This window comes from Gracilinanus agilis, chromosome 4 (assembly GCF_016433145.1).
Source record: "Gracilinanus agilis isolate LMUSP501 chromosome 4, AgileGrace, whole genome shotgun sequence".
Lineage (NCBI taxonomy): Eukaryota > Metazoa > Chordata > Mammalia > Didelphimorphia > Didelphidae > Gracilinanus > Gracilinanus agilis.
In genome coordinates, this window is record NC_058133.1 from 474,185,522 (window position 1) to 474,212,765 (window position 27,244).

Sequence of the window (27,244 nt, forward strand, 5' to 3'; positions counted from 1 at the left end):
ACCTGGACTGAGAAAATGACTCACTCTAACATTTTCTTGGATTTCCCCATCAGGATTGGATCTTATGCATTTTCTAGATCTGGCTGAAGGAATTGAGGGGGTAAGGGTAGGAAGGCTAAATGTATTCTTCCTTCCATTTGGCTCTGCTCACTCTCCCTCACTGTCTATTATTTGTTAGATCTTAAAGGCCTGTTATCAATTCTTATCTTTCTTTTTTCTAAATCATTACTTTCTAGATTAGAATTAATACAAGTGTGGGTTCCAAGGCAGAGGAATAGTAAGGGTTGAGTAATTGGGAGTTAAGTGACTTGTCCAGGGTTACACAGCTAGAATGTATCTGAGTCATATTTGAACCTAGGACCTTCACTCTCCAAGGCTGACTCTAGAGAGCCACTCCACTGAGATTCCACTGAGCCACCTAGCTGCCCAAATTCTCAACCTTCTTGACCTCTCTGCAGCTTGACATTATTGATCAACCTCTTCTCCTTGATACTTTTGTCTAGATCATTGTTTGTGCTCCTGGTTTTCTTTCTACTTGTCTTAGGTATCCATAAGAGAAAGTGAGAGAATAGCTATGGTTGAAGCTGTCAAATGCTATTAAACCAACTTGGAGAAATCACTGGAATATAGGACCACTCCTTTCTTCCCAAAGTTCTGAAGGCAAGAGATGGTGACATAATTCAGATTTCTCACTGATGAAAGGGTTAAAGAGTCAAGCCAAGACACTATTCTGCAGGACCATCCAAAGGAAAAGGGAGTGATGCCAACAAAGTAGTACCAACAAACATAAGGAAGTCACAGGAAACAATACCTCTGGAGATACAGCCTAACAACTACATCTTTTGAAGACACACACACACACACACACACAAATTCTAGTCAACAAATACCCAGCACTGTCAAATGGCTCATTACCAGAAACTGAAGTGATCATCCATTAGTTTAACATTTAAAAAGAAGCATTCCTCACTCTGCTTTACTGTGGTGCCCAAAGGGCTATGGAATCTTTTCATCTGATTTACAACTGAAATTTTCCCCATAAGAAAGTGAACCCTAGAAAAGCAGGGGCTAGCTTACTTTTCTGATTGTATTCCTAAAACTTAGTAGACAGCAAATGCTTAATACTTTGAGAGAGATAGAGACAGAGAAAGATCTCTAGTAACTCTAAAGAAAGCAGTAGGTATGTGTGCATCTGAGGGTTTAAGAATAACCAAGAAGCTGAGAATCAGAAGCAGGATGTGTGGAAAAGGAATGGGGGGTGGGGGTGGGTGGTGCCACTAAGATATAATCATGAGACCTGTGTTGTGGACAGCAAGCCATACCCTCTCCAGTCATCTTTCAGGCCCTCATTCTGTCCCACCTAGCATGAAAAGGGTAGGGTAGGACTCTCATTTTTACAGTCCTAGTTGGGGCAGGGGGGATGGTGAGAATGAGAAAAGATTTTTCCCAACAGTGTGGCTAGAGAATGAGATTTTGTACAATGACCAGGTCAGCTGTTTTTTGGGTTTTGTTCTGTTTTTTGGTGGAGGGAGGGAATAATAGGGGATGAAGGGGGTGGTAAGAGTATGTTAGACAGGATCCCCTGGATTTGTTACTTTGGGAAAACAAGATGAAACCCATCTTCCTAACCTCTAATTAGCTCTCACTAAGAGTCATACCATAACCCACTAGGGGTACACATTCTCTATTTCAGAGTCCACTGCTCTAAACAATTAGTCTCCCTTCTCCAATACAAACTCCAAATGACTACTAAAATAATCTTCCTAAAGCATAGGTCTGACCTCAAGAACCTTCACTGGTTCCTTATTGCCTCAGGAAACATCTCACATATAAATCCTTTTATAATAAGCCTCCAGCCTACTTTTCCAGGCTTATTGCCTATTATTTCTCTCCATGCACTCTACATTCTTATCAAACTGACCTATTTGCTATTCTAGGCATTCCACATTCCACGTTCTCCTGCCTCATGCCTTTTCATAGGCTGTGCCTCATGCCTGGAATTCAGGTCTCTTAACCTTCCTTTCAGGGCTCAGCTCATATACATGCTCCTTAGGGAAGCTTTTACTGACCTCCTTAGTTGTCAGCATTCTATTTAAATTTTCCTATATATATCTGTTTACCAACTCAAACTCTCACAGCAGAATTCTAGTTTTTATTTTACCTCCATGTCCCTAGCAACAGCAGAGCGCCCACTAAGGGTTTGTAGGATTGGACCCCAAATAGAATGCTACAAGGTCACTGGGCTTCATTTTCAGTTCTACTAATGACTTCCTTCATGTTATTTAAGGAAAAAGGAACTTTCTTCATCAGAACTAGAATTCTCCTCAATGACCAAGCTTTCATTCGCACTCAGCTCCTAGTTTCCTTTTAAATCCCAGCTGGCTGCCCCCACATATGTGAACCACTCAACACTCTCCAATGGAGCATTTCAGAATTAGATCCTCCATAGGGGAAGGAGAGAAAGAAGCTTCAGGGAACCTTCCCTGGCCAATTCTGGCTACTAAACAGGAAAAAGATATGCAAATAAAGTGAAGGTGTAAATCACAGAACAGAAGAGACAACAGAAATCATCTTACTGCACATTAGGTATGCTCCACATGCATGAACTACAGGCAAACTAACCTACTTGTTGATCCCTGTACATGACATTCTAATCCCCATTTACTTACCCTGGCCCAGGCTTGGCCTAAGCCTGGAATGAATTCCCTCCAGGAACCCCTAGTTTCCTTCCAGGCTCAGCTGAAGCATACCCTTGTAAAAGGGACCTTTCATAATCCACCCAGTTGCTAGTTCCCCCCCCCCCGCCCCCCACCCAAACCCTTTTAAAAAAATTTTACTTTGTAAATTTTTTGTATTGACATACTGGTGTTCACATTTCTCAATAGAATATATTCTCCATGAGGCAGGTCTTTTGTCTTGATATCCCCATCCCATAGCATAGCACCTGACACATGGTATGCAGACACTTAATAAATGTTTATTCAAAGAATAAATAGGACAATCACTACATTTTTCACCAACAAAAGTCTTATTTAAGCCTAAATTTAAATAATTTACAAGAACAGTTCTAGTTCTAAGATTCAGTTTCAGCCCCATAAATTGTTTTACCTTCAAATCACAACTATAATCAATATTGACAATCCATTCACTACTTTTCCCCTTCAATCTAGAACTTAACTGGACAGAATTCTATACTCACTCAAAGTCACCATTTATTTAGCTTACTGTGAACCCAGGAACAAACTTAGGGCAAGAAAGAAAAAGTGTTACTTGGCATATACTGTACATAATGGCTAAGAGGAGAAATTTTCTTCTTTTTTTTTTTTTTAAATCCTTACCTTCCATCTTAGAATCAATATTATGTATTGGTTCCAAGGCAGAAGAGGGTTAAGGACTAGGCAATGGGGGTAAAGTGACTTGTGATCACACAGCTAGGAAGTATCTGAGTACATAATCTGAGGCCTAGTTCTCAATCCACTGAACTACCCAGCTGCCCCCAAGAGGGGAAATTTTCTTAAAAAAAAAAAAAAAAGTTTTAAACTATAAGAAATATCAAAAGCAACTACTTCAGCCCTCCTATAAAATACCTCCAACCTATGTAACAATAAAAAGGACTCAATAGTTGTAAACTTTGCTCATACCAAAAGAAATGAAGATAAATAAATCTAAAATAATTGGTAAATCTCTTCCAAAAAGTTAGGTTTAGCTTTGAAATACACTACATTAATTTCCAGGTATAATTTTCCTTTTTAGTAACATTAACCTATCACAGTATCTTTGCAAATGAACATGCTAAGTTTAATGGACTAGCAAGAACCAAACAAGATGACAAGAAAAAAGCTTGGAATTAAACTATTAAAAATAATTGAAAATGCTGTTTTCTTTTAAAAGTTTTGTTAGGAAGGAGGGCTTGCTGAGTAGAGGATGTGGGATGGGAATAATCAAAATTAATGATATATAAAAACAAAAGGAAGTAAAACTTTTTAAGAGGAAAAAAAAGAGAAATATCCACAAAAGAAAAAAAAGTAGGTGTGTCAGACCTTTGTATGAGAGGCAGTAGTACTCATAGGTTCAAGACTTGCCTGTGTCACATCCTTGTTTTGAGACAATGGGCAATTTCCACACTGGGAGCTCCCATAGGAATGAAATCACAAGTCTCATCTAAGAGTAAAGAAATTCTCCTGGTATCTTCCATGGGAAGATGAAGAGATGACTGTCTTGTAGTTAGTGGTGAAGTTTATGTACACCATACAAGACCTTCAAAATATACTAAGGATCTTAAAATGAAGATTGAACAATGAAACTAAGGAATTCCTAAGTTCAGAATGGTCCAACTCTCAACTGTACTCAAATCTACTACTGACCTTTCTTTCCAATATAAAACAATACCCGGAATTCAATTACTGACTTCCCAATAAAAGAATTCTAAGTGCTTTGCAAATATGGTGTCTCATAGAGGCACAATGGTAAAGAAAAGTTAGGACAGCACTCTGGAATGGTTATATTAAGTAGGCAAACAATGGGTTAAAAATATTTTTTAAAACGTGGTGTCTTCTTGGATCCACTGCAATGTTGATGATATTTAAGTCATAAACAGTTGATCATGGTATATTATTGCAATGACTGTGACAGTTCTAGTTCTACTCACTTCACTTTGCATCATTTCCCAAGTCTTTCCAGATTTTTTTGTGAATCTTTCTTATGATTCCATGACAATCATATACCATACAAAGCTCAGGTCAACGAAAACTTTTTAAAAAAATCCTAACTAAGAAAGCAATTACATGAGCAGTTAAGTGACCTGCCCAGGATCACACCGTTAGGAAGTATCAGGCCAGATTTGAATCTATGTCCTCCTGATTCCAGTCCTAGCTCTATCTATTGAGTAACCTAGCTGCCCCTTACCATTACTTTTAATGATGCTAAAATTAACAAGGCATTCTGTGTCTACTACTAGCTATATTTTTACACCCTTTTGTAATAAAAATTTAACTGAATGGATTTGGATGGTATAAATTTAGTTTAAAAAAAAAATAAAAACTAAGAAGTGATCATGGTAAGTAAGAGTTTGGTAAAAAATAACTGGTAGTCTTTAAAATGTTACACTTCTCTTAGTGCCTGATATCTAAGGATCAAATACATAAGGGCAAAGTACCTCATACAAAAGGAATTTTTCTTCTCCTGAACCTTAGAGATTCACATCTTCACTAAATATGGCTTCCTCATCCCAAGATATCTGCACATAACTACTGTACTCCCATTTATATAGCCCTTTCAGGTTGATAGCATTTACCTCATAACAACCCAATAAGGTAGATATATTAAAGGCAAAATTCAAACCCCAAACTCCTAACTCTAAGGATACACTCTTTTCCCCATTCCAAAGCCTCTCACCACCTTACTGATGATACCTATTTACACCAATGGCATAAAAGAAATTAACAATTATTCACAGATACATAAAGAGAAAAAAACTGCAACAAGTCATTATGGCTTAATCGAATGAATCTCTTTACATTTATATAGCACTTTGCACATACTCACTCCAATCCTGTGAGGTAAGCAGGACATGTACTCTTGCTATGTCTTTTTTAATTTTATTTTTAAAATATTTTTCCATGTTTACATATTTTATTTTCTTTCCCTCCCCCATCACGGATCCAATAAGCACTTCCATTGGGTTATACAAATGTTATCATTTATACCAATTTCCATATTATTCATTTTTGTAATAGAGCAATCTTTTAAAAGCAACCCCCCCAATAATATATCCATATAAACAAATGAGAAGTCATTTGTTTTTCTTCTGCATTTCTACTCCCACAGTTCTCTCAATGTGGATAGCATTTTTTCTCATAAATCCCTTGGGATTGTCTTGTTGCAGCAGAGTCCATTACATTGCTTTATTCCACAGTGTTTCACTTTCTGTGTATAATGTTCTCTTGGTTCTGCTCATTTCACTCTTCATCAGTTCATGGAAGTTCTTCTAGTTCAAATAGAAATCCTCCAGTTCATCATTCCTCACAGCAAAGTAGTATTCCATCATCATCATATACCACAAAATTTGTTCAGCCATTTCCCAATCAATGGCCACCCCCTCATTTTCCAATTTTTTGTCACCACAAAGAGTACAATATTATTATTTTTTATGATTATCTCTTTAGAGTAGTGGTATTGCTGGATCAAAGGATTTCTTTTAAAGCCCTTTGGGAATAATTCCAAATTGTCTTCCAGAATGATTGGATCAATTCACAGCTCCATCAGCAGTGTACTGGTGTCCCAATTTTGCCACATCCCCTCCAACATTTATTATTTTCCTTTGCTATAATATTGGCCACTTCCTATGTCTTTATTGCAAATTTTGATTTGTCATTTTGTTTTCTAGAGAAGACATATCTATTATAATGCTTTTGTGTTTGAACGGTTCTGATATTTTAATAGAACACAGGTGCCTCTTTATTGGGTGCTACTTTGTCCAGGATAAAGAATCAATCAGAAGTAGCTGGTTTGGCACAGTGGATAGAGAGCCAGGCCTGGAAACAGAAAGTCCTGGGTTTGGATCTGTCCTCAGATACTTCCTACTTGGGTAACCCAGGGGAATGGGGAAGTCTCTAGACCCCACGTGCTTAGCTCTTATCACTCTTCTGCCTCTGAAACAATACTTAGTCTGAATTCTAAAACAGAAGGTGAGGGTTTAAAAAAAAAAAAAGAACCAATCATTTTTTGAAATTTATCATGGTAAGACTGACAAATTTAAAGCTTTTTTGTTGTTAATTCATTATTATTTTACTGGTACTTCGACAATCTATTCCTGACCTCTAAAGTGAAAGAACCAAAACAAAAAGTGAAAGCTGATTTGCTACAGTCGCCTTACTAAGCATTTTATCACACAAAGAGGTTTGCAAACAACTATAATTTACAATCATACTCTCTAGGCAATTCTGGAATAATAGAGGTCCTCAAACAAATACTAGTGTTACAAAATATTTTCTCAAACCAACACTTTGTAGCTCACAAATTTTAGGTCTGATTCCTAAAACTTTAGCCAGGGTCCTATGTGGCTTCAGACACTTCAATGGATTCAACCCTGACCATCTTCCAAGTCAACATCCTAATAGCTGACAACAAAAAGATAAAAACCAAGAAGCCTGTATGAGAAGAAATGTACTTTACACTCTCATTCCAACAACAGAAGAGCTACAAAAAATAATGAAATACCTTGTTTAATGGGCCAATCAACTGTTTATGTATAGAGAAATCATTTGAGAACTACATGAAAATGTTATGTTATGTTCAGGGCTGTGTCTTTCTTCAGGAACTGTCAAAAAGTATGTGACTAAAGGGTAGCTAGGTACCACAGTGGGTAGAGGGCCAGCCTAAATTTGAAAGGACTTGGCTTCAAATCTGACCTCAGACACTTCCTAGCTGTGTGGTCCTGAGCAAGACACTTAACCCTATTTGCCTAGCTCTTGCCATTCTTCTTAGAATTGACACTAAGACAGGTGAGGATTTAAAAAAATAAAATAAAATAAAAAGTACATAAATAATAGTATTTCTCAATCTTGTGCTACCTTTCAGTAGAGCTTTCAGAGCTCTCCCTAAAGAATTCAAACACTCAACAGGAACACTACAGGATCATTTCATAGGTAGGTATTTCAAAGTGAAGGGGTTAGTTGGTTGACTCCTCTCCGTTCACAGGAAAAGTTATTATTCTGTGGCTTCAATTCAAGTAAAAGACAGTGGGTTATCCTCATTTCCAAGAGCATGAACTAGAGAGTTATAGGACCATAACTTTCTAACCTGGTGAAAGCAGCCTCTGCAGCCAGGAGCACACAGAAAAGCAGACTCGCTGGCTGTTAAGGCAAGCTACTAAAGGGCTAAAAGGTGGATTTGTTTTCGAACTGGAATTTCTAGCTGTCTTACCAAGTTACACTTAATGTTACTATTTCAATTAGCTTCCAGCTGACAAAGATTTGAGTACTCTTCTTTTAGAGATCACTTCTGTAGAGGGTAACCCGAGGAGTGATCCAAAACCTCTGGTCTCGTGACTGCAAGGAGCTAAAATGACAACAGATATTGCTGCAGGGGACCAGCAAACACAAACTACTCAATTCTAGTCCCAGTTCTGAACAATACTTCTATTAGGCCCTTGGCTAAAGCTCAGCCTTTCCATCTCAAAGTCTAATCAGGTTCACGGCCTTTGACAAAGTGATCTCACTACTGAGCTTATGTCCCAAGGAGGTCATTGAGGGAAAGTAGTATGGCAACATATATATATTTTATATGTATAAATATATATAGTGAAAACTTAAAAATGGAAATAATTGGTGTCCATTGACTGGGAAATAGCTGAGAAAATGGTATATGAATGCAAATTGAGTACATCATATACATACATACATACAGTAATGCAAAATTAGTACATCATAAGAAATGATGAAAAGGGAATTCAAAGATACATAGAAGGGCTAGAACCTATGACTGAGGCCAGATTTAAACTGAGGTCCTCCAAATCCAGGCCTGACACACTATTCACTGTGCTACCTACCTGTCCCTTAGAATAAATGATGAACTATAATGAACAATCTAAGTGTGGGAAAATTAATAATTGACATACTTCTTCAAAGTCAGCTAGCTTGGTTTAAATTGTTTTTGTTGTTTTGTTACAAGGAAAAGTTAAAGGAGAGAAAGTGACCGTCAGATTGTTGGGTCTTTTAAAGGATCTTTAAAAAAATCTTAATAGGAAAAAAATCTCTGTAGAGATCCAAAATTAGGAATCAAAGTGAGACACTAACTTAAGACCTTTGACACTGAGAGCATAAGATAGGAGCTCAAACCCCATGAACTTTTTCATCCCTATGCATTCCTCCAACTTGAACCCCCAAGTGGAGGGAGCATAAAGCAACACACTCTATTCTCTTCCTAATAATAACTTGCATTTATATAGGCTTGCAAAGCACCTTCGCCCAATGATCTGATAAAGCATTTAGTATAAATATTACTGCCATTTCACAGTTAGGGAGATGGACATTCTGAATGGTTAAGTGATCCCACAGCTCAGTGTTTGAAACAGGACACAGCCAGATCCCCAGCTGCAGGTCCAGCATTCTGCTCATTAATCCATGCTGCCTCCTCCTAGAGAATAGTGGCCAAAGAATCCTACAGGCCCTTCTGAATAGAGGCACAGGTTATCAAAAGCACAAAGCCTAGAACCCCTTCATTCACTCCCAGGCACACCGGATATTTCACCTAGATTCTGACTATTCCATTATATGATGCTGCTCTTCCACATACTGACTGAGGAAGTTTCAACACTAATTCTGTAACATATGCCTGTCTTGCCTAAGTGCTGCTACCTAGACTATTTCTTCACAATACCTTATGGTTCAAATTTGCCTTCTGGGTGTCCCATCCATGAGTAGGTATTTATCTGATTCTGTAATTTCCAAGATTCATGTTCTATCCCACATTATCTGGAGCCATCCTTTCCAAAAGGCTCCCAAAGCAGTGTTCCATGTCTACCCTTTTAAAATATTACGACTATTTCATATTGGCCCAACTCATGACAGACCCACCTCCCCAGTGAGACAGCAACAGAATTTCAACAGACTTTAAGAATTCCAAACCCAGAACCCAGGCTTGAACTACTAATTTGCTTCTTAAGTTCAGTAACTGACATCATCTATTGGCTTTCTCTGAAGGTTCTGGGTAACCACAAAAAGCAAAGTCATCTAGCTTAGGCTTTAATCTTCTCATAGTCTCTGAAAAATATTTTTTCTCACACAGTGTATTCCCTTACAGTTTGTTATGGCAAGGATTTTCTGTATTAATTATAAAAGTACCCTACAACTCTCAACTCTACACTCTTCAAACTGCTTAATCTGCTCCCTAACCTAGAACAGTGCTATCCTGGACAATATTCTTTTCTAATGAGAATGATCTTCAAATGGGTCCAAGGTAGTGACATGGTTATGCCAAAATCTGACTTTAAGTTCCACAAAGTTGTGCTTCTTACATAGATGATATTTAAATTAGGCTAAAACTTTTGGTGTGGTTTGGAAAGGATTTTGAGTGTTCCCCATGTAATCATATAGAACCATGATGGTGAACCTATGGCACATGTGCAAAAGATGGCATGCAGTTAGCTCTACCCCCAAACACAGGGGCTCCACGGTTTCAGGGGATGAGTGCACTGAGTGACAGTGGCCAAGTCTGTACCCCCACCTCAACAATCCTGCTTTTGTAAGCAAAGAATTGATAGAGTTAAGGCCCTCGAGATTGCACAGACCCTAATTAAAATAACCCCTTGAGCAAATCTAGGGCAGAGCCCCGTTTACCAATCCCTAAGGGAATATGCTAATCAGATCCTCCCTAATCCTACAAAGGAAGATGGAGAAATCACACACCCGGCCCAAACAGAGGGATCCCACTAACACACACCTCACACCATCCTATCTACCCCCACGGTTGTAAAATTGGAAGGGCAGACTACATGGACTCAAGTCTCTCACATTAAACCCTTTATTCCTACCCCCACCCCCACCACCCAGAAACAGGTGGCAGAAGAAGAGGTAAAGATACCTATTCCTGTGAGAGGGTGGAAGACCTCAAATATCTCTTTCACAGCAGAAAAAAACTTTTTGTTATCTTAATCCCTCCCTTTAAACTATGCACCGGGTCCCTTAGACCAGTGATGGGCAAACTACACCTGTGGGCCAGATGCAGCCCCTTGAAATGTTCTATCTGGCCGACATTATTCCTAATCTGACAAATACAATGAGTAGGATACAATACAATGAAACTTCAAAAGAGTTGCCTTAGAAACAGACTGGCAGATGAGCATTTCCTTTCCTTTGGCCCCCTCTTTAAAAAATTTGCCCACCATTGCTTAATCTATTGGGTATGCAAGAAACAAGTGTCTCAAACAAGTGTCTCAAAGGCCTGGGGCTTCCAGGAAATTTGAATCCACTCTGGTTTTAGCAGCAGCCTTTCACTTTTACTGAATATCCCCAGGCACAGCACTTGGAGATGAAGCTCTACAGGATGGATTGGTTAGTCAAAATCCCTTCCACTATAAATGCTTTGATAAGGTTTGGGTCACTGATGACTCATGCACTGTGTAGAAATTGCACTGAGAACCCTATCACCTCCAAGAAGGGAATGAGGAGGTATTCCTCTAATTATACATACTGGTATCCTAATGTAACATCTGTGGCCAAGCCCCTGCATTCAGTCAGGGAGCAGGGCACACAGTTGGGGATAGGGCATGGGTCCCTAAAAGTTTTAAATGGTTCCCCATCATTGGTATAGAAGATCCCTAAATATTTTCTATCACATGAATGGTTAGGACAATGAGGCAAGTATTGGGTTTCTTCTGTCATTAATACTGAATTTCTTTCAGCATTAAAAGTACTTGAAATCCCAAAACTTTATTTAGGCTGTACAATCAAAATCTTTTACTTAAAATGTATTTTAGGTTCTAGAATTAGTACTAAGTAACTTCATTATACCTTCACCTTATTTAAGTAGGAAAATGTTTCTACTTTGGAAAAGAACAAGCTGTAACAATGTGGTCTCCTAAAGCAAAGAATCAAATAAGAGGCACAATGTACTACCAGAACCACTGAAGAAATTTCATTTTTAGTTCTAAAATCCCCTTAATGATATGCCCATGATTACCATGTTACCCTCTGCTTTCAAAATGAATTCTTGTTCTCAGCTGTAGTGGATCTGAACCAAAATCATATATACAAAGGACTCAGGGAGAAGGTTAGTTCACAGAGCTAAGCTATACTAAGCACTTCAGCCTACCTGTACAGCACATTTTGTGTGCCATGGGGTGAGCATAGAACCAGAATCACTTTCTCTTTCAATAGGACCATTAAAATACCATTGGGGAATCTTTCTGGATGGCGAAATACACTAATGATGAGAAAAGGTGACCAAGCACAAAGGAATCCTATAATTTACAGCAATCACTGCCTATAAACACCTATAAGAATATCAAAATGAACTAAATTCTGGAAGAAACTTTTTCTAGTTCTTGACAAAATGAGATGAAAATGGCTTATGCACTAGTACTATGAACCTTATCTAAAGAGTATCACTTCTTATATTACTGACTAGAGAAGGGCTAAGATGGAGATCTGTAAAACTTTGTAAAATCTTATTTCATTCATCATAACTGTGACTCTTAAGCTCAGCAGGCAAAATGACAAAAGAAACATCACAGCTTTGGGCAGTCCCTTCTACTAACACTGGAAAAACCTACCCAAGTAGCTCATTAAAGGCCAATGGAAACTTGATAGAGACTGTCCCTGGTGCACAGAGAAGACAGATCTCCTGGGGGGATGGTTCCTCAGTCACCCAACTATTACAGCAAAAGTCAGTTCCCCTGTAGGAGTACAAACTAAATCTAAAGAAAACTTTCACGCATGTTAAACTGAGATTAACTTATCTCATTTATCCAGAAACATAAAAATAACACCAAAAGTCACCAAAAAGGAGTTTAATACTTTTTAAGGATGATTCTGTGGCATAATGTAAAGATAATCAACCTCAAAGCTAAAAATAAGAGGGTTTCAAGGCCTACCTCGATCACATATCAGCTGTGTGAGCCAGGACAATCACTTCACCTCATCACTATAGGTTCTCTCAAAGATTACATAGATTAAGGAGTAGCTAGTAGACAGAGTGGATAAAGCTCCAGGTCTAGAGTCAGGAAGACATGAGTTCAAATCTCACCTCAGACACTTCCTAACTCTGTGACTCTGGGCAAGTGGCTTAATCCCAATTGCCTACCCTCTGCTGTATTTGTCTTAGAATTGATACTAAAAAAAATAAGGTAAGAGTTTAAAATAAAAAGAGAGAGAGAAGTTGTTGATTTCACTGTAAAAGGGAGTTTCCTCTACCAATGAAATAACAGGTCCACTTCCTATCCTTATATTATTTTCTTTATGTATGAAAATTATGTGAATGACCTATCATGTACTTTGAGATATTTTTCTAAAAGGTGTTAAAAAACTGTAAATCCACTCTTTGTTTCAACTAAAGACATACATTTTCCAAGTGTTAGAAATATAATTTTTAATTCTACAATGTAATCATTAAAGCAAATATAGCAACTAAACTACAAACCCAAACTCAGAACACTGTTTTCTAAACAACCACTTATCCTACTCAAGATACCAAGAAGGCAAAAGACTACATGTAAGAAAAGCAAGGATAGTTATACATCACCATACATCACCAAACCCAAACATATCTTATGCATTCCCACCTTCTAGCCTTTTACCTTTACTAAACCTCCTTCCTCTATCCTCCTTATCCTTCAAAACTCAAGTACCATCACTTCTGTGAATGAAGTCTTCCTTCACAGTCCCAGCTCAAAACTAATTTTTCCTCTCCAAATTTCATTAGCATCAATAGTCAGCAAAGTTTACTCATAACAAACATATAAGACAGCATTTTCTAAAACATAACAAATACAGCCAGAACTGCTCCCCTCAACTACTTTTTAAGTTCCATGAGGGTAGGGGCTATGTCTAATATTTCTCCGTATTTCCCACAGTGCCTATGCCTTGTACATAGTCATAACAGGTCCTAAATAAAGTATTTTATTGTAAAATGAGACCTAACCCAACCAAATAAAGTATGCCAAAGCTAAAAAGATCTGGTATATTTGTGAAACAAATGCTACTAATTGCATAAAACTTATTTCTACTGAGACTTTAGAAAACACCTTAATGTGTTCAAAAAATGGGGAGTTTTTGATTAGGGAACAAGCAGGGAAACAGGGAGAAGAACAAAAATTTCCCTGAGTTTTTTTAACGTTTCGATCTTAGCCAGTAAAATGGAGAACAACAGCTTAAAGTTCAGAAAAGGGCTGAGGCTGTGGATGTTCAACAGGGACACACATTCCACAGCATGTCACGAATCACATATGCTCAGCTAGGACCCCTCACACACACACAGATCTGAGGTCAATGAAGGTTTCCATGTCTGCTGGACAGGGAGAGCAAGATAACTGCTCTTCCCAGAGGAATTGAAACACTGTGGGAAAACTGCCAAGTCAGCAACCAAGAGCAAGCAGCAGAGATGAAACTGAAGCTGGATTTGGAGGATGGGGGAAACTAGTGTAGAAGAGAACAAATTCAAGGAGAACTTCTAAATTAAATTCAGTGGCAGACAGGAATGGAAGCCTTACATAGGCATTTAATGTTAGCTCGACACTTCACAGCACAGTGTTGTGACTTGGAAATCTGTGCTTTCAAGGATTTATAGGGCATGTATGGATGTACCTTTTAGAGAGATTTAAACCCTTTTTAAACCTGTGATTCCAAAAGCCCTTATTCCCACAAGCAAGACTTGTCTGTGCTTTGCAAACAGTGCTTATAGATGTAACTGGGTTTGTGGTTGCCCTTAACACTGTACCTGGGGTGGAACATGGACACTGCTGAAGCAAAGGAATAGCCAAAAGCCTGTTCCGGAGAAAAAGTCTTGGCAAGGCAGCTTTCCATATGTATATATATTTATTAACCTTGGTGGGTGCTTCTGGGGTGGTCATCACCAAAATGCAAATCCCCGAGGTCTGGTGATTGAGGGGATAGTATGGCACAGGAATGCTTCCCTTATCAGCACAGCTCTACCTTTCCGAGGACAAAGAGGGAGTTCAGCAGAAACAGGTGAACACCAGCTGTACGTCAGAGGATGCAGTAGCCTACATTCTGCTCCTGCAGCACTTTTTTTTTTTTTAATGGGGTGGGGGTGGGGGTGTGATACTAGAGAGATCACTGATAACACGACCAAAATCCCCAAATGGCAGAGACACCCAGTCTGAAACAATCCAGCCCCTCCCAGAGCCCTGGAAACAATCTAGCCCTTCCCAGGGCTATTCCTTTTAATCTTATCAGAAAGGGGGGACAGCCAGACTCCAAATCATTAGACTTAAGCTCCTACACTTTCACGAAGACAACGAGACTCAGGAAACATCTCAATTCATCCCTCAATCCCCAGCAGTCTCTCCCCCTCCCCCTCCAAGACCCCCGGGGAGCCTGGGGATCCGTTATCCTGGCCTGGCAGGAGGAGAGGAGGAAGACTTCTTCCATCAGAGTTGAGTGGGGGAAGGTGAGATAGAATAAAGTGGCCAAGAAAATCCACAGGGCAAAGAGCAGAAGAAGCCGGAGGGGTGGGGGGCCAAGCTCAAATACGGATCCCCAGGAAGGGGCCCAGAGGGAAAAGAGGCCAAGACTCCTTGGGGTTAGGAGTGTCAACGGGGGAGGAGGGTTCCAAGGAGAGGAGGGATTCAGAGCGGAGGGGCGACTCCAGACCCTCTCCCCGAGCAGCGCAGAGGAAGGGTCAAGGGAAAGGAAGACGAGAAGGGGTCGGACTCCCCAAGCTGGGGAGGAAGGAGGCCGGGGGCTCCGGGCACCCAAAGCGGGGGGCGGGTCTCTTACCGGCAGCTTGGGGCTGACCTCGCCCTTGCAGCAGTGGCAGAAAAAGCGGTGCGGGGGGACGGCAGCGCCCGCGCCCGCACCCGCCGCCGAGGCCTCCGCCATGTTCTCCCGTGCCCGTCCTGCCGGCCGCCCTCCCGCCCGCTGCCACAGCCCGGTCCTCCTCCTCCTCCTCCTCCTCCTCCTCCTCCTCTCCAGCCGGAGCCGGCAGCACCAGCGGTCCACGTCACGTGACTCTGCCGGAGCACCAGTGAGACGGCCGCGCCGCCGGCGGCCAAACTGCTCCCTAAGCCCGCGACCAACGAGGAGAAGGAAAGAGAGGCCCTTCCGGCGCGGCCGAGAGAGCGGCACCTCCCGCCAGAACCCGAGCCCGACGGCTCCCAAACGTCAGTCCTCCTGCGGGCCGGCGAGAAGAAGGGATGCGTCTGCCCGGAAATCGTGAAGAGCACAGAGGGCGTGCAGAGCAGCATAGCTTTTATCCCTTCCTGCGCAGCCCCCGCCCTCGGGAGCGGAAGGAGCGTGAGAGCCCCTATGGCCCCGGAAGAAGAACCGGAAAGAGGTGGGGGAGGCTCGGAAGTATTTCGTTTCTCTGGGATCCAGACCGCACTTGGCCGGCGTGGTATAGATGAACATGGATACGAAATTATGAGCCCCTGCCAGGTTCAGGAAGTGGATGCTGCGCGGGTCCATTCCCAAGAACAAGGTGTCCCTATCGGCGGGCTCCGAAGAAAGGGGTGGGGGGCATCAGGAAAGATTGGGAAGGAAACTATTCAACTCAACTCATTTCTATTCATCTAATGAGCGCCTTCTGTGTGCTGAGGATACAAAAGAGGCAAGAGATGATGCCTGCCCTCAAGGAGCTTAGAGTCTAATGGGCTTGGGAGCGGAGCCTGGGATGGGGCCTTGATGCGCCAAGATGCCAGTGGTGGGCTGGCATACCATCCCTCTACCTCTCCCCAAGCCGCAGGATTTTCTTATTTCGTGAGAAGTAAAGTTCACTCACAGCGGCCTATTCTTTAGAAAGGAACTTTCAGGTTTACTACTGCGTTTTAAACAGCCCGGTTCGTTTTTCCATGTCCTTTCAGGATTCATTTAAGAAAACACCCCTTACACCCGTTTTTTTCCTCTGTTGTCATTCTTTTTTTTTTTTCGTTGTTTCGCTCTATTTCACAACCCCCAGTACTTGGCCCAGTCGCAGTAGTGCTTATTAAGTGAGTGCTTATTTGTTTATTAGTGGAGTTGTTTTTTGTTTTTTTTTTAATCCTTACCTACCAGTAAGGACTAGGCAATAAGGGTTAAGTGACTTGCCCAGAGTCCTAAGTGCTTTTCATTCTTTTCTCTTGTTTATTTTTCGAGGGCTTTAATGCTACCTGAAAGTTTGGATTAAAGTCTACCATCGAAGAACTAAAGGCCCCTTCCTTGCAGGAATGGCTTTTTCTGTCATTTAACTTTTTTTGTTCCTTTGGCTTTTACTACACTCAGTTTGGATTTTTCTGACTCTTCTCCCATGCCCTCAGTAAACTTATTACTGGGAAGTTTATTTGCAAGAGCCAATCAGCCTTTTTACACATATTTCATCACCCTCTTTCTGATTGGAAGGGAACTCCTCAACCTCTGTTCAAGAAGCAGAGACTTTTCTTTTTAACATTTTAATTTTTTCCATTTTAATCATTTTATTAGGTCCAGTTTCCTAAGACTGGGACTTCATAGCACAATGACTCAAGCAGAAATTAAACTATGTTCTTTGCTGCTCCAAGAGCATTTTGGAGAGATAGTGGATAAAATTGGAACTCATCTTATCAGAACAGGTGGCCAACCATTGAGAGTAATTGTTCATGATACAGGAACATCACTAGATCAGGTAAGTCTGCAGGGGTATCTACTTTATCCTACTAGGAATCTAAGTGAAGTCTTTTTGGAAAAGAGTTCTACTTCCACAGTTAGCCCTAATTACCCACAATAATAATCATTATTTAATAAGCATCTACTGTGTGCTAAATGCTGGGAATACAGACAGTAAAAAGAAAAGAATGACAGACCCTGACAAGACATCACACAAAAGAAATATGAAGGGAAGTGGGGTTGGGGGGTTGGGAATGGTAGAGAATCAGAGAAATCCAAAAGGAGTTGTAGCAGGTGGGAAATGATATCTCTGCTGCCTCTCCTCAAATGGAGGTTGAGAAGTTCCAATCAGAGGGTCAGAGAGTGATGAGGTATGAGTGCCAAGGCTGATTGACTCTTGCATTTCCCAGTGATATTGGAGGCATGTTAGAAAGTCAGAAAAATCTAAACTGAATGCAGAAGAAGCCAAAGAAATCCGAAATGAGAGCAACCAAATGGGAAATGAGAATATGTTTGAGGATTATAGATCTATAACTGGAGGAGACCTTAAGAGTCATTTAGTCCAGTCTCTTTATTTTACAACTGAGGAACCTAAGGGCTGAAATTTCCCAGGTTCTTAGAGGGAATGAGTAATAGAGTCCCGGACATAGGACTTCTGTATCTAAATCTAGCACTATTCAAAATTGCCTGTCTCCAGTCTGCACCTTTCTTATTCACTATAAGAATAAGGATAACATAACCTAGCAGTTCTCAAACATTTTAATCCCAAGACCCATTTACACTTTTAAAACTTGAGGGAAACTCAAAAAAAAAGAGTTTTTGTTTATGTGAATTATATCTATTTATATTTACCATATTAGAAATTTAGACATCTCAGTATTATTACAAAAATTGTTTTTACCTTGAAGACTCCCAGAAAGGGTCTCCGGGACCCCTAAGAATACCTGACCACACTTGGAGAACTACTGGCATATCCTATAAGAAAAAAGGGTAATGTGGGGAGACTGCCTCAAAGGGAAGGAATCAAAGGAGAGAGTCACCATGATGGAATATTTTTTATTTTCTCTTTTATTATTTGGTCATTGTCAGGAAATCCCCTGCTATCAAAGGGAAAGCAGAGAGTTCCTAGCAAATCACTGATGAGATTCTTGAAAGTCTTAGTTTGCAAAGGGCTCTCTTCAGCCTTATAACATCCTTGTGGATAAAGTTATTAAGATGCCCATTTGACAGAGAAAACTAGGACTCGGGTTAAGATACTTGGCAGACCCTACAGCTATTAAATCAAAGCTATGCTTTTCTGCCCCACTTCTCTTCAGAGAGAAATAGATTCAGAAGGATTCAGATTATTGACTTCTTTCAAGACTCAACTCAAATGTTATCCACCAGTAGGAGGTGCAGCCTATCCCCAGGCTTCCTTCACCATCCCCACTCCCTGTCCACACCCCCACACCCCAATCTGCCAGAGCCTTTCCTTCAATAATTATTATCCATCCACTCCATGTGTCTCATGTGGATCAATTTAGATATAGATTATCACCCCTTAGTGTAAACACTTCATTGAGCCAGAAACTATTGTGGTTTTTTTGTATCTTCGGCACTCAGCACAGTACTTAGTAGATGGTAGTACTTAGTAAATGGTTTTTTTTACTATTACACTGTCCACAATTTCATGGGCCTTTCAAGAATATTAGAAATATAATATGCCAGGATTCCTATGACAGCTAGGTGGTATAATGAATGGATCGAGTATTAGGCCTAGAATCAGGAAATCCTAAATTCAAATCTGGCATCAGACTTTTTTTATCTGTGTGACCCTGGGAAAATCACTTAACTGTTTGCCTCAGTTTCCTTGTCTGTCAAATAAGATAGAAAAAGAAATGGCAAACCCATTCTAGGCTCTTTGCCAAGAAAACCTCAGGTGGGGTCAGAGTCAGACAGGACAGAACAACAAAAATGTTTCCTATTCTTTCTCTTGAACCTGCCTAGGTGAAGAAAGCCTTGTGTGTCCTTATCCAACATAACCTGGTTACATACCAGATACACAAACGGGGGATTGTAGAATATGAAGCCCATTGCAGTCGGATTTTGCGGATCCTAAGGTATCCCCGATACATCTATACAGCCAAGACCTTGTACAGTGACACAGGGGAGCTGATTGTTGAGGAACTCTTGCTCAATGGGAAAATGACCATGTCAGCTGTGGTGAAGAAGGTGGCTGACCGACTCACAGAGACCATGGAGGGTAAGTCGGCCACAAGACTGGCTATATAGTCTCAGCTGTCACAGCCCAGCCCATCTGCTCCTCACTCTCTTCTCATATAGATGGGAAAACCATGGACTACTCTGAGGTGTCCAGCACATTTGGCCGTCTAGCAGATACACACTTTGTACAGCGATGCCCCTTTGTTCCTGATTCCACAGACAGTGCCGATGTTCAGCCGCCACCACCTGCCCCAACACTTAGCATTAATGAGAAGGACATGTACCTGGTTCCCAAATTGAACCTTATAGGTATGGAATCTTTTGCCAGTCCTATCCAGATTTTTGCCATATTGGGTATACCTATTCCCTTACCCTATCAGAAAGTGTCTTCCCCTGTGGTCAGTGTCCTTAAAGTTGAGGTTCAACTCCTCCCAGCACCCTTCCCTCTGTCAGCCATCTGGTAAAAAGTCATCTTAGCTTTCTAAGCAACTCCCACCCCCAAGTAGCCACATTTCTGTCAGAGACTGAGAGACTCCCACCCATGTCTTTGTGTTCAGTCCCTTCCACTCATGGAGATTATCTTGATATGGCAGGAAAAGGAAAGCGGAGGCGATCATCTGATGATGATGCAGCCGGAGAGCCCAAGCCTAAGCGGCCAAAGCAAACAGCAGAGAGCAAAGAGGTAATTGTGGTTTTCAGCCAGGAATGATGAACTCTGGGTGGGCCAATCATGGAGTAGACAACAAGCCTCAAAGATGGCAGAACTGTTCAGAGGAAAGCTAGTAAGATCCAACCGTCACTGAGCACGGAGCAGTGCCAGAAAAGGAAGTCTTCTGCCAGGGTAGACCAACAGAGAATATTCTGTTTCCCAGATTGTTTTTTGCACTTTCCAGTATCCTTCAATGCTTTAGAAGGTGGCCTCTGTCATCCATGCCTGCACCTAGTGCTCACTCCCAAGTTCCCTGCACTCACTCTCCTCTCCACCCACAGCCCATTCCAGATGATGGCATTTACTGGCAGGCCAACCTTGACAGATTTCACCAGCATTTCCGTGACCAGTCTATTGTGAGTGCAGTCGCCAACAGAATGGATCAGGTATCTGGAGTGGGCAGGCTGCTGATCAAGAGAAACTGTTTGCTGCATGTGATTACCTATGCAGGCCCAGAGCAGGGCCATCAGAGGGGAAATCTGAATGTTAGTCTGTGTTCCAATAGACCAGCAGCGAGATTGTTCGGACCATGCTCCGAATGAGTGAAATCACCACTTCCTCCTGTGCTCCTTTCACCCAGCCCCTGTCTTCGAACGAGGTGAGTCCCTGATTCTGTTGGTACCTTACAATAGCTTCCTTTCCTTCTCATCTAAGTGGCTGTGTAATGCACCTAATAGGACGGGGCTGGAGGTAGAACCTGAAAGAAAGGAAAGGTTTATTTTTTCAGTTCAGTTCATCAGGCATGGATTAAGCACTTACTTTATGTATGATACTCTTGTCGGGGCTAAGAATACAAAGATAAAAATTAAATTAGCCCTGAAAAAGTGTCCATTCTGCCCTACGAGCTTCAGTACATACATAGATGAGTAAAAACAAAGTATAGCAAATAGATAAATGTCCCAGGAATCACACAGGCTACTAAATCTTAAAAGTTACACTAAGACTTTTGGGACCCCCTATACAAAGTAACTTAAACTCAGAACTGAGGAGGCCTGGAAGGACACCTATCTGATCTGAACTTGGAAAGAAGCTAAGGGTTCTAAAAGGCACAGGGGAGGAGCAAGGACACCATCTAGGGGTTTCTAGGCCAAGACATAGTGGTGCTTGGCAAACATCAAGCTGACCACTTACTTAGATAAGTAGATGAAGAGAGATAGACAAGAATGTAGGTATTGAGATCAGCTTTGGAAATGTTTGACAATCCTAGCAAAAGCCATGAAGAATGAGATACTGCTATAATGTATCCTACCATAGAACTTTAAATAATCCATAACATTACCTGATTCCCTTTCCTAGGCAAGTCATAACTGCCTTTCAATCATTAGGATGTTTCCTACTTACAAGAATACTTCCTCGACTAGGAACTTTCTTTTCAGATATCTTTGGGCCCAACTGCTTACTATGTCCCTTCAAGGCATCTTTTATCTTTATGCAAGCAATTCCTAAGAACATGAACCTACCCAGCTACTCTTTATGGCCCTACAGATCTTCAGATCTCTCCCTGTTGGATATAACATCTCTAAGCAAGTTCTAGATCAGTATTTGACTCTTCTGGCAGATGACCCAGTAAGTCTGACTTTTTTCCTACATCTATTTTTCACCTGAAGTATTTAGTCAACTAACATCTGGTGCCATTCTCCTTCAACCTCATTCTCAGCCAATCATAGGCTTTCTTTCTTTAACCTGTTGTAAGAAGGTTGCCTGTCAAAAACCTCTGATCACACTTGCTCCCTGTGTTGCAATTATGGGACTCTCCAAGAAGTTAAATCTCTTTTCTTTCTGCAGTTGGAGTTTGTTGGGAAGTCAGGTGACAGCGGCGGAGGAATGTATGTCATCAGTATCCTTCCCACACAGATACACAAACTAGGTAGTCCTGGCTAACTGAAACAGGGGCTCTTCCTTAGGGATTCAGAAAAAGACACAATTAACTAGAACACTCAATATGGAATGTTTTTTTCTGAACACTGAATTTTTCTTTAAATTCTAGTGACAAGGGGCAGCTGGGTAGCTCAGTGGAGTGAGAGTCAGGCCTAGAGACAGGAGGTCCTAGGTTCAAACCCGGCCTCAGCCACTTCCCAGCTGTGTGACCCTGGGCAAGTCACTTGACCCCCATTGCCCACCCTTACCAATCTTCCACCTATGAGACAATACACCGAAGTACAAGGGTTAAAAAAAAAAAAAGTAAAAAAAAAAAAGTAAATTCTAGTGACAAGAAAATAACCCTACAGCAAGAATTTTTCTTTTAAGTGGTGTAAGCAGGGTTGTGTTCTGGAGTAAATACTGATTCAGCATAGACTTTTATATATTGTCTGCCTACAGTTCTGCATGGCAAGGGCTGACCTTCATAATGAGGTATTGTGAGGTTCTACATAATCACAGAAAAACTGTGATAAGCAATACACTGGGTACTTGAAAAGATTTTAAATCAAAGTATAACATAAAAGAGTTTTCCAATTGAGCCCTTGTAATTTTTTAAAATTTGCTGTTAAGAATACCTAGTCAATGAAGATTGCTTTGAATCTAGAACTTTACCACATTCATACAATATAAGTGAAATCCCAAAATAGACTATTCACAACCCTCTATTTCAAGCTCTAAAAGAATATTACACACACATTCACATACTTCCAGAACCAGGACCCAGCTCCCTAGGTCTCTCACTTCCAGGACCACATAAGACCTCAACTAGCTCTGTGACCTTAATGCCCCCACCCAGACCTCCACAAGGCATTGGCATCACTGGCCATGGCAACGCTGGAGTCCATTGTACAGGAAAGGTGAGAGAATGTTTGGCTTTGAATGAATCCCTTCTTGTTTGGAAACAGGAGCACACTGTCGCTCTCTTTTTCCATGTCCCTCCTTCTCTCTTATCCTCCCCCCCAAAAGATGATGTTATTCCTGGGCCCCCCAGTCAGCATATATAATAAGCAAAAAGGAACTTGAAAATCATGTTAGCAGTTGGGGCCACTCCTTTGCTCACACCTTGCTGCATATTTATCTTAACTTGGATGAGAATCTTTCCTGTGAATCCCAACACAAACCCCAGTTCTTTATGAAGTCAATTCATTTGTCTCCAGCTTGCTCATTGGCTTAGCATGTGTGCCCTAAGCAGCAGGTGGTGACCATTAGTAAACCCTTTGGAACTTTGAAGGACCCTGCCTTCCTTCCTCTCTGCTTTTACTGAAATAGATTGAGGGGCAGCCCCTGGCAGGCGGGACCAGCTCCAAGTTCTCCTAGATTTGGCTTCTTCCATCTTCAGGTTTGGGTCTCGCTGTGCCAGGATATTCCGACTAGTTTTGAGGAAGAAGCACCTGGAACAGAAGCAGGTGGAAGATTTTGCCATGATTCCTGCCAAAGAAGCTAAGGATATGCTATACAAGCTGCTATCAGAAAATCTCATATCCTTACAGGTAACCAGGACATGACCACACTGCCAGACAAGGGAGCAATGACCTAGGCTATAGAATACTGGAGGGGTGAGGTCCAGAGAACAGGCCCTCAGTACCACCTCTGCCTGAAGGAAGAAATTCTAGAGAAAGCCCAAATTCCCTAAGGTTTGGTGGGCGACCTCCCTGAATCTAAAGCAGAAGGCAGAAGTCTTAGTTACCTCACATCATCCTACCTTAGAACCTGCCTCTCCCAACCCCCTTAGAGTAAGGAGAGAGTCTTCCCTGAGGTTGTCAGTCAGCAGCATTTATTGAGGAGAATTGTGTGGCAGATGAGAGAAAGGAATCAACTGCTCCTCCAGGGAGCTTAGTCTAAAAAGCCCTAGGAGTCAGGAAAGGGAGACAATAGGCAAACAAATTGTGTATATTCAGGGTCATTTGGAGTTGAGCTAGCAGAAATGGGAGTTGGGAAAGACTTACAAAAGGCAAGATTTTAGCTGAAACTTGAAGGAGGCCAGGAGGTTGAGGTGAGGATGAAGTGTCTGGATTGTAGCATAAGTCAAGGAAAGTACAGTATACAAAGCCTGGGAAGAGGAGAGAGATTGTACCTAAATGCCAGGAAGATCTGGGTTGGAGTTCTGGCTGGGTGGCCATGGGCTGGGCCCATAGACCACTCTTAACTGGTAGCCAAGGGGCTGACCTCCCTGGCAGCTCCCTTTCCCTATCTAGATGGTCACAAATATCAAAGGCAGAGAGACAAGGCCTGAAAAGTATAGGATGTTAACTCAGGTAGCCCCACATCAAACCTAAGGTTAGGATAACTGATGAGAAAAAAAACTGCCATGGATGTCAGGACATGGTGTCTTCTCTGCAAATAGGAGATCCCTAAAACACCAGACCATGCCCCCTCTCGGACCTTCTACCTATATACGGTGAATTCCCTGTCTGCTGCCCGAATGCTGCTGCACCGCTGCTACAAGGTACTGCCCAGACTATCACCCACCATGACACTCCTTGTTTCACATCACTTCTGAACTGCCTCTAGGCTAGGCTGGGCTGGTACATGATGTCTCTCCTCTCTTCCCCAGAGCATTGCCAACTTGATAGAAAGGCGGCAGTTTGAGACCAAAGAGAACAAGTAAGTGGCATTTTGGTTCATATCACTGTCTCCCATGACCCAGGGGTTACAAAGAAATTTCCCTACATGACAGTGACTGTCACCACCCTGAGAAAGGTGAAGACCTGAAATCACCATGGAGAATGAAAAGGGAAATCAAGCATCTTCAGCACATCATGGCCAAGAGCCAGGTGTGAGTCACTGGGGCATCTGAATCTTGGGAGTCCTGATCAGCTAGAAGAGCTCACTAGATCACTTACACCAGCCATTCTGGTTAAAATGCAGAGATGGGCTGAAGTTGAAGAAGAAGCATTCCCCTTAATGTCACATGGAACTTATCAATATAATTCTGTACAAATCCCTCAAGTATGACTGGGATTAAGAGTTCTTGGAGTTCAGTCCTTTCCATTCCTAGATGAGGTGTAAGTAGAAGCCATGTTCAAGATGGGAGTTTTATGTAAAGGAGAGTACCCATGGTGAGCCAGCCCCTCACATCTTGTCTGAATGGTGCTCTCCCTTCCCTTCCTGGTAGGCGACTGCTGGAGAAGTCCCAGCGAGTAGAGGCCATCCTTGCATCCATGCAGGCCACAGGAGCTGAAGAGGCACAGCTACAAGAGATTGAGGAGATGATCACAGCCCCTGAACGCCAGCAGCTGGAGAGTTTGAAACGCAATGTCAACAAGTGAGTGGCCCTTGGGATTCCTCAGGCTAATGATTACCCATCACTTCCCTTTAGGAAACTTGGCCTGTTCCTACTGGCCAGAGATAATCATGGCAGTTAACATTTCTCAGGCACTCTGGGATTGGAAATGCTTTATTTGATCCTCATCACACCCCCAGGAGTGCTTAGATTATCCCCCATTTCACAGAGAAGAAAACTAAGGCCCAGAGCAGTTACATGTCTTGTCCATGGTCACACAGCTCAGAAATACTGAAGGCAAGATTCACACCCAGGTCTTTCTGACTCCAAACACAGGCCTGTGCCCACTAGGCAACACTGCCTTCCTGTTAGCCCAGTTGTGGAATCCTTCCAAATACACTTTTATCTCCCTTCAGGTTAGATGCCAGCGAGATCCAAGTGGATGAAACCATCTTCGTGCTGGAGTCCTATGCAGAGAGTACCATGAAAAGAGCTTGATAGGGGTTAGGGGGGGATCCTTCCTGGGGGAAGAATAAAATGCATATTTGATGAATGGCAACAAATTGGTTATGCACATAAACAGCACAGGCTGCCTCCCCAGCCTCTTCCCCCTCCAATACGCTCCCTCAGTCAAAGATTAATGATCTTCAGTGTGTGCCTGAGTTAGACTGCACAAAAGCAGAATGCACAGGCCCTGGGGCTGATGTGTGCCACCACCTCCTTCTGGGCATCTTGCTGCTGCTACGACCTGCCCCATGGAGTTGGCATGGTAGCGCAGCTGCTGCCCCCAAAGCACACAGGCGGCCTCCCAGGATTGGAGACCAGGAGCAAAATGGCAGCAATTCTGTAAGGTTGTCAACATTGTCCTAGGTCTGTGATGGTTTCCTCTTCACACCTCTTCTTTTTTTTTTTTTCAAACATTTATTAATATTCATTTTTAACATGGTTACATGATTCATGCTCCTACTTTCCCCTTCACCCCCCGCACTCCCCCCACCCATGGCCGATGCACATTTCCACTAGTTTTGTCATGTGTCCTTGATCAAGACCTATTTCCAAATTGTTGGTAGTTGCATTGGTGTGGTAGTTTCGAGTCCACACCCTCAATCATGTCCACCCCGACCCATGCGTTCAAGCAGTTGTTTTTCTTATATGTTTCCTCTCCTGCAGTCCTTCCTCTGAATGTGGGTAGCTTTCTTTACCATAAATCCCTCAGAATTGTCCTGGGTCATTGTATTGCTGCTGGTACAGAGGTCCATTACAATTTTACCATAGTATATCAGTCTCTGTGTACAATGTTCTTCTGGCTCTGCTCCTTTCACTCTGCATCTGTTCCCAGAGGTCTCTCCAGTTTGCCTGGAACTCCTCCAGTTTATTATTCCTTTTAGCACAATAGTATTCCATCACCCATATATACCACAGTTTGTTCAGCCATTCCCCAATTGAAGGACATACCCTCCTTTTCCAGTTTGTTGCCACCACAAAAAGCGCAGCTATAAATATTTTTGTACAAGTCTGTTTATCTATGATCTCTTTGGGGTACAAACCCAGCTGGATCAAAGGGCAGGCATTCTTTTATAGCCCTTTGAGCATGATTCCAAATTACAGCCAGAATGGCTGGATCAGTTCACAGCTCCACCAGCAATGCATTAATGTCCCAATTTTGCCACATCCCCTCCAACATTCATTACTCTCCCCTTCTTTCATTTTAGCCAATCTACTAGGTGTGAGGTGATACCTCAGAGTTGTTTTGATTTGCATTTCTCTAATTATTAGAGATTTGGAACACTTTCTCATGTGCTTATTGATACTTTTGATTTCTTTACCTGAAAATTGCCTATTCATGTCTCTTGCCCATTTATCAATTGGGGAATGGCTTGATTTTTTATACAATTG

General features: G+C 41.8%; 2 protein-coding genes across 6 annotated transcripts in view; one reads left to right on the forward strand and one right to left on the reverse strand.

The window, feature by feature from the left end:
* The window catches only part of RNF115 (ring finger protein 115), a 74,636-nt gene extending 59,076 nt beyond the window's left edge, over positions 1–15,560 (reverse strand). For all 3 annotated transcript variants that reach the window (XM_044672560.1, XM_044672557.1, XM_044672558.1), the window contains exon 1: positions 15,456–15,560. In XM_044672560.1, the coding sequence (XP_044528495.1) occupies positions 15,456–15,557 (102 nt within the window). In that variant the 5' untranslated portion in view covers positions 15,558–15,560. The remainder of the gene's footprint in view (positions 1–15,455) is intronic.
* A 494-nt stretch (positions 15,561–16,054) lies between these two features.
* On the forward strand, positions 16,055–26,302 carry POLR3C (RNA polymerase III subunit C). 3 transcript variants are annotated; one of them, XM_044672561.1, is made up of 15 exons: positions 16,060–16,155; positions 17,133–17,313; positions 19,281–19,536; positions 19,617–19,805; positions 20,090–20,178; positions 20,487–20,591; positions 20,711–20,803; positions 21,691–21,771; positions 21,991–22,042; positions 22,922–22,982; positions 23,465–23,615; positions 24,470–24,571; positions 24,680–24,729; positions 25,241–25,390; positions 25,765–26,302. In XM_044672561.1, the coding sequence occupies exons 2-15, from the start codon at positions 17,167–17,169 to the stop codon at positions 25,844–25,846; spliced, it is 1,608 nt and encodes a 535-aa protein (XP_044528496.1). In that variant the 5' UTR covers positions 16,060–16,155; positions 17,133–17,166; the 3' UTR covers positions 25,847–26,302. The 3 variants fall into 3 exon arrangements, with proteins under 3 accessions (XP_044528498.1, XP_044528496.1, XP_044528497.1); XM_044672562.1 differs by having other exon boundaries at positions 16,061–16,155; positions 19,716–19,805; XM_044672563.1 differs by lacking the exon at positions 17,133–17,313 and having other exon boundaries at positions 16,055–16,155.
* Positions 26,303–27,244: the final 942 nt, after the last annotated feature.

What these genes read in the sequence shown, in the direction of transcription:
- POLR3C (XM_044672561.1), top strand. Translation starts at nt 17,167, where the DNA reads ATGACTCAAGCAGAAATTAAACTATGTTCTTTGCTGCTCCAAGAGCAT. An exon ending in TCCCAAATTGAACCTTATAG is followed by an intron (nt 19,806 to 20,089) that starts GTATGGAATCTT and finishes TTGATATGGCAG; the next exon opens with GAAAAGGAAAGCGGAGGCGA. An exon ending in CTCTTCTGGCAGATGACCCA is followed by an intron (nt 21,772 to 21,990) that starts GTAAGTCTGACT and finishes TTCTTTCTGCAG; the next exon opens with TTGGAGTTTGTTGGGAAGTC.